The following is a 15,082-nucleotide window of genomic DNA, read 5'->3' as shown; positions in this document are numbered from 1 at the left end:
AGGTCAGTGCTGTGTAACTCATCTGCACACACAGCAGCGCGGGTACAGCACCCCAGCACGTGTAACCTGTCTCCCACACAGCCCTGCAGGTACAGCAGCCTGGTCTAGTTGAAGGTGTCCCTGCCCATGGGAAAGCAGTTGGAACTTAATGATATTCAAGGTCCTCTTCCAATCCAAACCATTCTATGATTTTACGAGTAAATGTGACAGTAGTTTAACAAGACATGATGGCAAGATATACTTAATTGCTCACTGCATAGATGACAGGGTCAGACAAAACTGTCAGGGAGACCCTCTGCTGAGTCATGAGGTTCAGAAAGGACCCCCTTATTTTTAAACTCCTTTCCTGAGGGGAATTTAGGTCTGTCTGGATCCAGCCTTAGTCCCAGACTTGGCCAGCAGTTTACATCTAAAGGATTATATGCATTGTCAATCCTGTATCTCACTTAGCTGAGATTTCAAAGTTTTGTATGCTATTAAGCACTTTGTGAGAATTCCTAAGCAAGGAATCTCTCAGCCTCAAGAAGTTAACCCTAAGAGGCATCCCTAGCTGAGTGGAGATCCTGGGGCACAGCCTGCTGCCATGCAGGAGAGGGTAACAGGCCCTGTCCACTGTTCAGAGTAAGATGATTGACTTACAGTCATATTTCCATACAGGCTGTATTTTGGGTTTCCTTGTGCCCAAATGACCCTAAGCTGTTGAGCAAGACTTATGGTCCTTAACTATTTTGTTCTTATCTGTCTTCTCAGAGTCCATCTTAAGCCAGATACAGTCCTCCCTCCCACCACTGGTGGCTGGCTATTTCTCAAGCAGAAGTGGGAGGGGAGAGCACACTGTCACCCGAGGCACTAAAGAGAAGAAAACTGAATAGACCCTTCAGTCTGACCACAATGTCAGCATTGCCCCACTCAATGATTGCTGTTGGTCCTTGGCTGAGATCTGGAGAACCCTGTGTGTGTGTGCTGGTTAACATAAGATGTACTATTTGGCACCTTCTCCACTTTTTAATTAGGGTTTGTTTATGTTGAAGGGAACTCTGACCTGTATGCACATGAGATATTCCAGAATTATTGATCCTCAGCTGCACAGCTTGTTGCAAACTAGTGGGTTATCTCCATTTAAAACTATATTGTGGTTTTGATCACAAAACCTTCCTTACAACCAGTTTTGATCACTTGCTGACACACAGATAGTATGTCCCCGTTTTCCAGCCATTAGTTAAGGTTTTTGTTAAGATAAATTGCACTGTAGATGGCAAACCTATTGTTCAGTTCTTGCTTTCTGAAGTGTGGACCAATCTTTAATAAGGCTTGGGTCACTCTTTTGGAACTGTGCCCGTCTACCTGGTCTCATTGACTTAAGCCCAAAATCAGCATAGAATGTAGAATGTCATCCCAATGAGTATGTGCCCAGCCTGCAAATGCAGCCTGCTCACAGACAGGCCTGCTGCAGTGGAACTCAAAGTATTTGGTGTGTGTTGTTTCACTGCTTAAGTTTCCCAGAAGTATCTGGTATCTTTTATGAACACAAGATAGTTTTAGGAATATTTAATCTTCAGGAAAGCTTCATAGTTATACAGGATAATTCCTCTTTTTGTTTATTTTCTTATATTTCCATATTATACAAGTCTGTTGTTTCTCAGGTATTCAACTAGCATTCGTTATCAAAGTGACAACTTCTTTTTGGAAGGATACACAGTTTTTATAATTTTCTGATAAATCCAAAGCTTTGCTGTGTGGCTAGTGATTAACAGCAGCCATTCCTGTTCAATATCAAACCCATAGTTGTTTCAAAGAAATAATCTTATTTTGCATGAAAATTAGAAAAATCTAATTTTTTCAGTTTGGTATATTTCCTGAATTTGTATTGAATCTTGCTAGCTGGCTTAGGCAATTATGGAAACCCTTCTTATTTAAATAGAGATCTTTGGAATTAGACCTTGGGTCAAGAAATAAAAATAAAGTTTAAATGCAGTTGCACTTCAGAGAGGGAAATTAATCCTCAGGAAAGCAAAATTTTATGTTTCTGTGGAAGGAAGACTTCAAGTAGATTTTTAATATATGTTTCCTTTCCCTCTAAATTGTCTTTAGAAATTCATAAAGCTAAATCAAGGAAGAAGTTTCTTTTGCATTTTGGGATTGCTTTTGTGAAAGCCCAGAATTGTTTTCTGTTTTGTTTTGAATATAATTTAGATCTAAATAAAATTTACATGTTCAGTCAGAGATATATCCTGTAGCAAAGGACTTGTGTAAAAATTACTTTGGAGAAGTATTTAGTTATAATAATGGTACTAATATGTTGGACTTTTTTATGCCAGAGAAGGTAATAAGCTCTCCATTGTTTCCTCTTTTTTGCTTTAGGTGTAATGTAGCAGTAGGAGTTCAAAATGTATGTGTTTTATTGAGAACAGAGAATTAAAATTGCTTAAATCAAGGACCACTACTGGTACTGCTTACATTTACTCAGACCCTTTGGAGGCCTGTAATACATGTTCTCAGGAAAGGTTTCTGGTGTCAGACACAGGCTTGCAGCAAATTACTGCTTGGGACCCATTTAATATGCACAAACAAGTAAGATGAAAATGTGTTAAGAGGAAGAGCTTAGTTCCCTGACTTCAGGTGCTAGGGAAGTCAAGTTACTATGCACTGAGTCTAGAAGGCAGCCACATGCCTTTCTTTGTGGCTCTGCCCTGACAGCTTATCTCCTTGTACCTGTGTGTGCATGTAACCTCCAGCTGTGGTCTGCACTGGGTCAGTTATTGTGGCTGGACCTGGTGAGGTGAATTTGAGGTAAACCTTATTACTGGTCTAGCTGCTGAAAGATTTTGTTGTTCTTGTATGGAATTAGGGGAGAGAATGAATCCCTGAATGAGCTCACTTTCATTCCCACTGCTTATATTCTTTCCTCTTGTCTAACTACCCCTATTAAAGCCACTCTACAGAGGATTTATCACAAGGTGCCTTAGGAACAAACAGCATGTCTGAAATGAGAACCATAGGTGTCATTAATACAAGAGATTTTTTTAAATTTCTCTGCCCATTTGGGTAGGGGGTGGTACTTGCTAAGGTTAGGCAGGGAGAGCCCCTCTAGGCTGTTCCTGGAGATCTAATCTGTTCATAGACCACCTGGTTGCTGTAAGATGAGTAATACAATGGTATTTGAATTTCCTGGTGCCATACATTCTTTGCCTTCATATGCTGCTGTCAGATGTCTAGGAACAACAAAGAACTGCTCCTTTTGATATGCTGACACTAAACCCAAGGACCAGAGGAACACTAGATAGACATAAAAGAGTGTTTTTTATGGCCGTTCATAATTTCCTCTAAAAAGGGTGTTGAAATCCAGAGTTGTGAGTGGTGTGTGCTTATGTATATTGAGTGTGGATGAGAGACCAAAGTAACAAGTTTTTTTTTGTTTAGGGTTTTTTTAATATCTAGAAGTGTAAAAGAAAAAAACATTTCTCCTTTTCTCATATCTGGGAAAATATTGGATGTGACAATATCATGTAGATGAATGAGAACCTCACAACTGGCAGAATGAAAAACTGGGAACTGATTGTGTTAAATACATTGCTAATTAGACTGTGAAAGAAGACAGGAGTTTAGCAGGAGTCAAAGTGCTAAGGCATTTATCTAAATAAGTTGATTTGCAGTAAATACCAACTAAATAAAGTTTTAAAAGGTACATAAAACAGCAGACTTCAGATGTATATTACAAGGAGGCGAGTGTTCTGGGGGGATAGTCCACATTTGCCTGGAGAGAGTTTCTGGCTACTTATTCTGAACTGTGGTGCTGTTGCAGCTGAAGGTGCATCAGGCCAGGTGGGTGGTGGATCTGAGTTCCCTTGGCTTTTCTGGGTTCCATTCTGGATTTTACATGTTGCTTTCTCAGAATAATCCCTTTATTGGGAAGGGAGAGAGGAAGAATTTTCTGATCCAGCTGAGGGTTATCTGTTTTAAACCCATCTCGACTGGTGAGTCAAATCCCTTGGGCAAGAAGCAGGATGCCAGCCACAAAATTCAGAGCTAAGGACACCTTGCCAAATAATGACCTTGACATTTAGGAGCCATGTTTGGAAATGATAAATAGCTGGAGATGGCTTCCCTGCAACCTCCAAGATGCCCTGGGGACAGCTCTCCTCAGAGGGAAGCAGGCTGCTTTCCACTCACAGCTCCAAGCCATTAGCATAGGCTTTCAATGGGAAGCACCTTGTAGCTTGTCATAACTTTTTCAGACTGATGTTCTTGTGAACTGTGATGGTTGTTTGTCAGTCCTTACCTCTGTGATGTGAATATTTTTGATGTCCTGTAATTTCAAAATTGAGTTCTCAGCACCACCTGTTTGCTTTCCATGTGCTTGCCAAGAGATGAGTTTTAAATAGAGAAGAGGATATTTTAACAAAATGTGTCACTGGACTCTTTCTGAAAGGCACATATGAAGGCTATATTTATATTGTGCTTGCATTCCTTTTACAATTGGTTTGTATTGTTTATATTTGATGTGTTGTGGTTGATTTGTAATAATATATTGGAACTTACTCCCTTTAAATAAACTTTTCACTATGCAACCAAGAACTCTGTCTTCTGTTTAAGGCAAGTGAATATCTTGATATGAAAAATTCAACTACAGACCTTCCAACAAAACAAGAATACTGTTAATTTTAGGAGCAAAGAAGAAGCAAATACACAAAATATATTTTGCAGTGTACAGGAGATTCTGATGCAAATGGAGAGGAAAATGCTCTGTTGTCACCTCCTGATGATGGTTCAGGCCAGGAAATCTTTTGTCTTTTAAAATGACTTCCTGAAATATTTTTCTTGAGATTGTACTGAATGTGAGGAATTGGAGAGGAACAAGCAAGTAGCCAAGCTCGTATGATGGACATAGGTACAGTTTGAATACTTTACCCTCCAGTTCTTCATACTGGTACTTGTCACCTCCATTTGCAGAGATCCCCTAGCTCTTTTGTTACTTCAGCTTTCAGTCTGGAGGATTTAGAAACATCTTTTCAGTTACCAGATACTCGTTAAATTGTCTACAGAAAAGTGTTTGCCCTTTACAGCTCCTCACAGCCGCTTTGCCCCTCAGCTTTATTATACTACAAAGGCTCTATTTACATGTCCTGAAAGAAGCACTTTCTGGTCAAAATGAGGAATGATGCCTGTAGTGGGAGTCATCTTTTCTCACCTATCTCATTTTAAGTTTGGCAGCACCAGTGCTGCAGAGGTTCAATTCTCTTGGAGCACTTTTATAAACTAATTGATGGGCAGGAGCAATAATAAACCAAACTGATTCAAAGGATAAATGATTCTGCCAAGTTAAAGATGTTTCATTGCATTTTAAGACCACCAAAGAGAAACAGTGCTACAGCTACTTCATTATGATGCACTCGTGATACATCCTTGTGCTTGGCTGGGGCATACAAGCAAAAGGAAAACTCAGGAAAATAGTGGAGATGCAGGAAAGCGATGCAAAATTTCATATTAGTTCTTCCCATTTCTGGAAGTTCCAACCCCACTCTGCCATTTCCCCCTTCTCTAACTTTTGTGCATGGGCTGCAGCAGAAACACCAATCCCATATGAGGTGCTCTGTGAAGGCCTTGCTGCAGGCTTTGTTGCCTCTGCCAGGGAAGTGGCTCTTCCCTGTTTCAGGTGGATAGGGAGAATATTGTACTTTGCCTGCTGAAGTCCTGTCACTGCTTTTAGTAGTGTTTGATTATCAACAGCAGTTTTAAGCTTAGCAGAGCTACTCATTGTTATACAGGTGGTATTAGTTACCGACTGGAGCCCCTGTAGTAACACACACACACACACACACACACGTGTAATTGCTGTTTAAGGAGTATCTGCCACCATCCTACCTTCAATATGAGCCCTGACTGCAGAGTAAGAGAAGCAAGGTTCACACCTGCTCTTTTTCATGAAGGCTACAAGAAATGTGTACAGATATCATCATTTAGGAATCGGAAAGCAAATTATCCCTCTCTGGAAAGGGTCATGATGCGGCTTGGGCTCTAGCAATGGTGAATGTCTGGAACACAAGTTCTTTGAGGCGTGGCTGAGGGAGCAGGGGTTGTTTAGGCTCGTTGTTTAGGTGGAGTCACCACCCTTGGAGGTGTTTAAGGAAAGACTGGATGTGTAGTGCCCATGTCCAGTTCACATGGTGGAGTTCGGTCATTGGCTGTTCTCGGAGGTCTTTTCCATAATTAATTCTGCAATTCGACAGAGCCTCATTCGGTACGAAGGCGAGGCCCGTCCGGGCTTCGCAAGGCCCGAGCAGCCGGCCCTGCTGTCCCGCGCTCCGCCCGCCTTGGCAGGGCTGCGGCCGGCACGCCCCTGACGGGGATGGCCGCGCCCCGGGCGCCCCTCGCAGCTGTGGGGCCGGGCCGGGAGTGCCGGGGCCGCGGCCTCGCCTTCTACGTGCTGTGGGCTCTGCGGGAGCCGCCGCGGCGGCTCGGCAGGTGCGGCCGGTCCCCGTCGGGGTTGGGCTCCCCTGCTGGCCGGGGCACCGCACGCCGTGCCTTGGCCCTCTGGAAATGCCGCTGCCCGCGTGGCTGAACTGCTCCAGCCCCTGGCGGCTCTCCCTTCCCACCGGTTATCTCCTTCCCTGCATCCTTGCATGGTTTCATCTTTAAATGACACAAGCCCTCTCCTTTCGACCTTCCCCGGCATAAAAGTGTTTTCATGTTTTTTTTCACCTTTTGTTTTACTCCTTGATTACTGTCTCTCGTTTTTCTCCCCTCCCCTTTGCAGCCATTCCAGCCAGATGGGTTTCCAGGCTTGGCTGCCGCTGCCCTTGCCAAAGCAGCTGGTGGTGTTCGGGCTGGGCGACTGGAGCTGCTACTCTCCGGACACGAGCATCGCAGTGGATGTGCTGGTGTCCCCCGGCGTCGCGCCACAGCGGGTCGGCACGCTGGAGCCCACCCGCAGGTTACCGCCGGAGCTGCCAGGGTGTCAGGAGGGGCATCCTGGAAAAGCTTTCTGATCTCTGGTGCTGCTTGATTCTGCTGCTGTTATCCAAGAGCCGTGTGGGCCTGCTGGTCATCCACCATGGTGTTTTCCTCTAGTGATGGTTCCTTTTGGCTGCTTTCAGGGTTGGATCTCTTTTGGCTTTGGGCTGTTATCATCTAGTATGGGAGCAGGAATTTTGTCCTGGTCAGTGTCATTTGTGGGCTGAAAAGCCGTGGTCCCTTGTGCAGGTCTCTGGTGTGGGAAGATGACTGGAGAACAGATCTTTTCATGGCCTCATTGAAAGAGATGGACAAAGGCAACCCTGTGAGGCTTGTTCTGACTGTTAATGGACAGGTAAAAGAATTTACACTCTTCTCTTTTCCTGTCCAGAGTCCCAGATGTTGTCAATTCTCAGCCCCTTTTCCTTCACTGCTACTCCAAGGTAGAACTGACAAACATGGATCTGTTAATGCACGTCTGTGCTGAGCCTGAAAGCTCCATGATGCTCCAGGCCTATCCTCTGAACACAGTTTTGCCAGAACACCTTGTGTGTCACAGGAGATGGGCAGCCAACAGCTGTTCACTTCCAGTCCCACTCTCTCCTGAGTCTTTGGCAGTTACATAACTGCTTTACCTTGAGCTGAAGCCACTGGATTTAGCATCTGGCAGTGCCTGGCTTTTCTTTTCCTTGCTTGTTTTGTTGGTGTGGGAGATGAAAGGCAGCTTATTCCATTGCAGAGATTCTGTCCCTTGCAAGACATGTTTTTGCTCATCCTTTCTGTGGATGGAGGCTAACACGCTTAGGGTTCTGTTGCTGTTTCTGCTGCAGCTGCTCCGAGGTGTCTCCAGCAGTACACCTGTCCATCCCTTCCTTGTACCAGAGACCAGCCAGTCACCAGTGCTCCCAGCAGATAATAGGCCCCTTGGCCAGGACCTGGAGGATCCTACTGAGGTATGTGTGTTTTGGAGTCACCTTGTTATTTCACTTTTTTCTTAGTATCTTCTCCCTCACCGGTAGCCGTTCAGTTATGTCTAGCTGAAACATTTGCTGCCTTTTTTTTTTGGTGGAGATATGGCTAAGCAAGTTCTGGAGCCAAAGTTTCTCTTGTACGAAGAGATATAGTCTCCATTGAAATGCCTTTTTAAATGTTGAATGTAGTAGTCCTTGGTGGGATGGGCAACCAGCCCCTTCATTCCTAGCACAGCCAGCCTTTTTGCCCTTCCATGTTTTAGCTGTGCCCAGCAGCCAGCAGTCTGAAAGCTGACCACAGCACATAGCAGCAGATAGCTGCATCGCTCAGCAGCTGTTTGGCAGCTGACACTGATGGCATGTTGGCCCTTAAAACTCAATGGCAAGATGAGCCTAAAAACAGTTATCACATCTCTGGCCCAGTAAGATGCAATTCACAGTAGCCTCAGGTATCTTTCTTTGGGGCTGATTTGGCTGGGACTCATGTCACAGGTTAAGAGTCAGAGCTCAGAGGTGGCTGCCAGAGCCTCCAGGCCTGTGAAGAGGGACGTCTGGCCATCGCTGAGGACCATGGTGGTACCCTGTGCCCTGAAGTCACCAGCTGGGAAGGTGGAATCCAGTGAGACCTGGAGGAAGAGTCCTGACCAAGGACCACCAAGATTCCTCTCCAAAAAGCCCAGAAAAGTTTTATTTGAACCCACAGCATCTGAGAGAGATCTTGATGAAGAAGGTAACTCTGATAGCTTCCAACTTTATTTTACAGATCTTGTCTGAATGATCTGTCAATGCTGCTGGGCTGCACCTTCCCATTCCATTTCTCTGTGTACCTCCAAGGCATGATGGGTTTGTATGTTTGGCTTTGAAATACTGAGAATGCTCTTTATTCCTGGATCAGCTGCTTGATGAGTTTTTGCCTGCTGGGACAAGGCCAGAAATAGAACATGGACTATATCATCTTAGTGCCACCACTTTTTACTGTGACATAATGCCTATATTTTCATACAAGTAGAAGTGTTTTATAAATTAAGGCAAATATTGTTAACCTTGCTTTACAAAAGAGTAAATTGAGGCACAAGAAAGTTACCTACTGTGATGTTCTGTAACCTCTGCATTAGTCTGTTTGTACCCCACTAACAGCATACCACTTGGTCTATAGAAGACACTGGTTAGTATTACAGTATTGAGACTACAAAAAGGAATATATATATATGTAATTAGTGTAATTGTAGTGGCTTTTGAGTAGTGAGAAGGTAACTGCCAAGGGGTTTGGAAACAAGGGGTTTGGAAACAAAATCTTAGGCTTCTAGAGTGGGAATTCCAAGCCAACTCCAGAGTGTGACCAAGTTTGTGTCTAAAAGTTTGGCAATAACTTAGTGGTTCCCATAAGAAATTACTTATTGGGACTTGCCTTGCTTGTCATAAAGGCAAATGTAGTTTCATCATAAAGTTTTTCTGCTGCAGGCAGTGTGAGAAGGGGGAAAATGAACTTGTATCAGAGGGGTAAAATGCAATGGTGACAGTATTTGGCAGTCAGAGGAAGCGTGCCTTGCTCTTACCTATTTTCTGCATTTCTTCTGATGAGACTTAATTAATGATTCTTGGTCTTGCACCTTGTTTGTTGCAGTGAGGTAGCTTTGTGCTGGAGGTTGGAGGAAGGAAGGTCAAAGGGCTCTTACGTAGTGGAGCTGAGCACTTTTCACAGTATGTCTGCTGGCTGCTTTATGGGGCCATCTCTGTGTTCCCTCTGCAGATCTGGCAGTGAAGGAGTTGCAAGGTGAGGATTTGGTTCCTAGACCCTGGTTTGTCTTATCAGTCACTTGGTGATGATATTCCTTCCCTTCAACATCAGAAGCCTCCCATGCTTCATCCTGTATCTCCCCAGTCATCAAGAATACAAGTAGGTCGTGTGTATATACTGTTCCTCTTCATGCAATTTGCCATCAGTGCTTCCAGTACTGTCAAGCTCTCAAATATGTTTCTTTAGCCCCTCTGAATCTCAGGCATACCTCTGGGTACATGGCTCTTTGAGGAAAAAAGGTAAGATGTGAAATAGACTTTGATTTAAAAGTATTTTTTTTTAGCTTGCTTAGCCAACTGCAGGGGCCTGGGAGGGGAAGGGAGGAGGAACAGAGCAGTACAAGGGATACCTCTGGAAGCAGCTCCAGGCTCCTGATTGTTCTCTCTTAGGCACTGACAAGCTGTCCCTGGGTAGCCTTCCCTCATGAGGAGTAGTGCAGGGTGGGTAACACAACGAGGATATCCACTTCTGGAGATGGGGTACTACATGGGGGATATCCAAGCCTGTCTGAAGTGGCAGCCTGAATGCATCCTACATCCAGCTACTCCTTGCTCCTGAGGTCTCTCTAAGTACAGCGATTATTCCCCCAAGCCAACTGAAAATATTCCTTGGGGAGGTATCTTTTTCCCCTGCAGAGGGCAGGGAGCAGGGGTCCTTGCCTTACCATTTCCCCCTCTGAGCATTCAGGTGGCTTGTTCTCTCCAGCAGGGAAGGGAGCTGAAGGTGTATTGTGTGACTGCTCACAGGCCTGTGCTCTTCCCTCCCCAGGCAGTCCCAGCCCTCGGTGGTGCCATGCCATGTGCCTCAGTGACCTGGGGACAGCTGTTCTCATTGGTGGAGAAGGTGTCAATCAACAGTCCTGCAGGGATGCGCTCTGGAAGCTGGAAATTGGTGGGGACTTCAGGGTTGTGACTAGCAGTGGGGAAAGTGGGACTCGAGGATAGCTCATGCAGATGGGAGGGGGTACTTGGGCATCTGTGTGTATGTAGGGGACAGCAAAGGCATCACATCTGGCATGTCACCAGGCTGAGCTGACAGCACAGAGTGCTTTATGAGACTCTGGGATTGTACTTGAGACCACTCTAGGAGCTAAGGTACAAGTTCTGGAAAGAGTTGGAATTTTAAGGGGTAAAATCAACAGTGCAGTATGCAGTCTGTTTGCATGTGTGGTGACTGATGGGGAAGTGTGAGATACAATTCCAGTGCCTTGAGTCTTTCTACACCTCACTGGCCTTCTCCTTCACCTTGCTATTCCCCATCATTCCTTACAGAAGCAATTCTGTATGAGTTCCCTCTAACCCTGAATCAAAGGAGAGGAGGAGACCAAGGAAGCAAGGTTTTGAGTAAAGATTTTACAGCATGTTCTTTAAATCTAGAGAAATCAAGAACAGTTTTGAACTCCCAACCATGTGTCTGCTGTTGCTCCCACAGACAGTGATTTATGGCTTCCAGTGGGTTTCCAGGTACAAAATGCCATGCCATCATGCTTGCATGGTCACACAGCTACCTACGACCCTGACACCAAGCGTATCTACATCTTTGGGGGCATAAGGGAGGACAAAGACTACAGCAGCATCTACATTCTGGACACAGTCACCTGGGAATGGCTCCTTGTGGCTGTGAGTACTGCCTCTCTTCCAAGACAAAAGTGCAGGAGGAGTGGCAGGTTCTGCTTGAATGTGACAGCCCATGTCCTTAGTCCAGTCTTGGTCCACTGTTGGTACAGGTTGTCTGAGATGCATACTTGGGTTTGACAGGTATTAAGAGGCTGTGTTGAAAAGCCACGTGCTGAATAGAAACCAGGAGCTGTGCCTATAATGAATGAAGCAATGGCAAAAAATGGTTGCTGCAGAGGGCTGTGCCTGATCAAGCTCAGTGGTGGGAGGTACTGTACAAGCAGCCAAGGGAAATGGCCTCTCATTTTATATGGTGGTGTTGAGAGCAGCACCAGATGCTGAGGTGAAGAGCCAGCCTTCTCAAATCAGGAACTGCCCTGAGTACAGCAGAATTCTGAGCCCTTGTCACATGGGACTATCTGTCTCTTTCCTGGTAAAGCACAAAATGGCTTTTACAGAGTAAGCCTGCACGAGATCTTTCTGTTCCCTGACATCTTCTGAGGAAGGTGTGGGAGGCTGACTTCCTTTTCTTATCAGAACATTCTGGTGGTGTAGAGCATGCAAAGAATGTACTGTCTGCCTGTGCAGCAAAGATCTGGCTGGGGAGCCAATAAAGTGAAAATTGAGACTTGTCAAACTCATTGTATGATGTGGGCCCCTTTCCTATGGGTCACGCAGCAAATAATGCACTTCTTGTAACAAATAAATATTGAAATCTTTCTAGGCTAAAGGGAGGATACCAGCGCTCACCTACCACAGTGCAACTATCTACCAGAAGGAGCTCTTTGTTTTTGGAGGAACTTTCCCCAGAAAGGCATCGCTGGCAGTTGCACCCTGCAGCAATGTGCTCTATGTCTTCAATCCAGAGCATGAAATTTGGTATCAGCCCATTTCAGAAGGGGAGAAGCCTCTGCCTAGGCTTGGGTGAGAGTGCTTTAATTCCAACTATCCAAAATAGTGCAGGAAACCTCTGCTTATCTTCCCTCCCACACTAGTGTGATTTCTTAAATATTAAGTGATTGTTTTCCACTATGTACTCCTTAAGATAGGGCTGTGTTTAGAGCAATGGAATTCTCAGTACTTCCTGTTGTGAATCCTGATGGGATTTTGCCCCAGGTGTAGACTAAAGCTATGGCAGCCCAGGAGAAGAGGCCAAGGCTAAAATGGAAGTTTTGGGAACTTGCTGAAGATGTTTTATTAATTTGCTTGCTCTCTGCCCAGGCATTCAGCTACTCTATTGAAAAACAAGCTGGTGATTTTTGGGGGTCAGAGGACTTCTGTCTACTTCAGTGACATGCACATTCTGGATCTGGGTAAGAAAGTCTGTGCCTTGGGAAGGTCTGTTCCAACACAGGGACTTGGGAGTGAGGTGTGCTCAATGGGAAAATAGTAATAGCATTATACAAACTCTTGATTAGGCAATGGAGATGAAAAACTCTGGGGTAAAAAAAAAACCAAACAACTTTCTGGGGCAATAAGGGAGGGAATGAAGAAAAAACAATGGCTTTTTTGGAAGAAGTTGGGTAAGAGAGAAGGGTGAGGCATTGTTGATGTGGCAGAGCATCTTAAGTTTTTGTCTAGTTATGAGGCTGAGGTTTTTGGACATTTCACCTGCCTTTTCTCTGTCTGTCAGGTTTCATGGAGTACACGTCAGTCCCCCTCCTGGCAGGACAGCCTTCTGCACGTTGGTAAGATTCTATTGCAGACCCAGCTATCTTCTGTCATTTCTCTTTGAAGCCAGGTTTAAACAGTGCTTGTGATCAGACCCAGCTGTATATCTCTGTTCCACTAGTCAAAATACAGTGGATCTTCTCTCCACTGTGGGGCTAGGAGTTCCTGTGCTGTCCTTGTTGGTGCCTGGATGGTGTGGGGGGATAGTCCTTAGTCTCCCTGGAAATCTGTCTTTCAGGCTAGGGTAAATTTTCTGCTGTGTGCTAGTAAACTGTATGGCCTGCTGTTTGCTCTTCACAGTGCCTGGAGAGGTGCTGTGCCACACAGAGCAAGAAACTCCTGTACCAGGACTATGCTGTTCCTAAAGGGACAGAATTGCTCACTAGAACGATGATCTAAATCAATGCAGAGCCCAGCTAGCCTGCTATCTCACCCCACAGAGCACAGCATAGGAGTTTTGTTAACTCTTTCTGACATTGCTCTTCAGGCCTGACCTGCAGAGGCAAACATCTCTTTTTAGGGTTATTCTGCAAGGCTTCTCTCTCCTGCTTTTCTCTCAGGGCAGAGAGAAGCAGAAGCCAACTTTCTTCCTGCAGTGTAAGCCCCCAATCCTGATCAAGTCTTCCTGCAGCTTAAGCCCCCTCCTGATGAAGTCTGACAATCCCTGCCCATTGCTGACTGAGGCCATCCCAGCAGGTTTTGTTGTAGTCACCTTTTGACTTTGCTTTGGTCACAGTTTTCATGCAGCTATGGCTGTGTCAGACCAGAAGGTTCTGATCAGTGGAGGCTGCAATGCCAGAGGAGCCTTGCATGATGCCTTTGTCTTCCACCTAGGTGAGTGACACTCCCGCCCTGTTTTGATAGCTGAAGGTGACTCTGGGGCTGCAGTGGTGTTTTTGAACACCTAGTCTAGTCCATTTGTCTCATCCCTTGCACTAGGAATGGGCTTGTCAGTATTGGTATCCCCTTTCCACTTCAGATACCCTTTCATGGAGCACAGTGATCCACCACGACCTCTGCTCTCTTCCCCGAGCTGGCCACACATTGCTTGACCTGACTCCCACCCATTTGATGGATATGGACAAGGAGAACAAAGAGGAGCAGAAGCTGCACACAGTGTTGGTCTTTGGGGGCTCCAACTGTGCTGGGACCTTTTATAACAGCACACTCAAGATCCAGCTGGACCTAGGATAATGCACAATTCTCAGGATGAGCCTGAACAGCAAGGCTCTTCATCTAAATACAGATATGGATGGCAATAAATGAGTCCAAGCAGCATGGTAGTCCAGGTATCTGTATGTAGGTGAATGGCACCTTGGTAAAAGAGACTGTGGGTTTGTAAGTTTGAAGGCCATAGGTATTGTTTTCCTAGGGTACCTGATATACAGTATCTGGGCTCAGGTGCCAAAACATTCAGTGGGATCTGAGGTGACTCTGCACAAGAACACAGACAAAGGTTATGGGTTCCTTTCTTGCCCTACAGGTTTTTAGCTGGAATTCCCAGGGTGCTTTCAGCTTTGTTAGGTGATTTAGGTGTTTGGTTTCATTTGGGATGAGTGGAATGGTATTTACTGCTGCTATTTTACAGAAAAAGTACAGACATGATTCTGGTTTGGAGGGAATCTGGGGTGGGATTTCCTTGGGAAACAGTCTGCAGCTGAAGGCTAGGAAACCACCTAAAGCAGTATCTGAGGATGGGAAAAATAAGAACATAATTTTCATTGTAGGGGAGAGAGCTGATTGTGCCTTGCTGTCTTAAGGCACCATCACCTAGCTTTGCTCTAGGCAGACCTTTTATAAGTTCTGTGTGACTGCTCTTGTTATTGCAAGGGGTGACAGAGTTGCCAACTTGACTCTTTCAAGACCCCAACAATGGCTTAGCTATATTCCATCAGAGACTAGATCTGATTGTTTATATCCATGGAACTGATGACTGTGCTGTGACTCTGAGGCAGCTCCAAGGATAAGCACACTGTGTACACTGATTTCCTGATGATCTTTCTGTAGATGGTAGAATGAAGTAGCCCCTGTGGGGAATACAGAAATGACTCAATGCCTGACAGTTGTTTGTGGCC

General features: G+C 45.2%; 1 protein-coding gene across 1 annotated transcript; it reads left to right on the top strand.

Moving 5' to 3' along the window:
* Window positions 1-6,346: 6,346 nt before the first annotated feature.
* On the top strand, window positions 6,347-14,964 carry LOC120500301 (rab9 effector protein with kelch motifs-like). The gene is made up of 13 exons (XM_039704982.1): window positions 6,347-6,462; window positions 6,755-6,931; window positions 7,201-7,306; window positions 7,782-7,904; window positions 8,415-8,652; window positions 9,673-9,696; window positions 10,489-10,611; window positions 11,152-11,339; window positions 12,061-12,260; window positions 12,558-12,649; window positions 12,970-13,024; window positions 13,744-13,841; window positions 13,987-14,964. The coding sequence occupies exons 1-13, from the start codon at window positions 6,347-6,349 to the stop codon at window positions 14,199-14,201; spliced, it is 1,755 nt and encodes a 584-aa protein (XP_039560916.1). The 3' UTR covers window positions 14,202-14,964.
* Window positions 14,965-15,082: the final 118 nt, after the last annotated feature.

This window comes from Passer montanus, unplaced genomic scaffold (assembly GCF_014805655.1).
Source record: "Passer montanus isolate IOZ18808 unplaced genomic scaffold, ASM1480565v1 scaffold18, whole genome shotgun sequence".
NCBI lineage: Eukaryota > Metazoa > Chordata > Aves > Passeriformes > Passeridae > Passer > Passer montanus.
The sequence above is the reverse complement of the archived record's forward strand: the minus strand, read 5'-3'. Positions and strand labels throughout refer to the sequence as shown.

Bases quoted from the DNA above. Each gene is read 5' to 3' on its own strand.
- LOC120500301 (XM_039704982.1), top strand. From the start codon at position 6,347: ATGGCCGCGCCCCGGGCGCCCCTCGCAGCTGTGGGGCCGGGCCGGGAG. The intron at 7,307-7,781 runs GTAAAAGAATTT...TTTCTGCTGCAG, and splicing joins TTCTGACTGTTAATGGACAG to CTGCTCCGAGGTGTCTCCAG. The intron at 13,842-13,986 runs GTGAGTGACACT...TTTCCACTTCAG, and splicing joins TGCCTTTGTCTTCCACCTAG to ATACCCTTTCATGGAGCACA.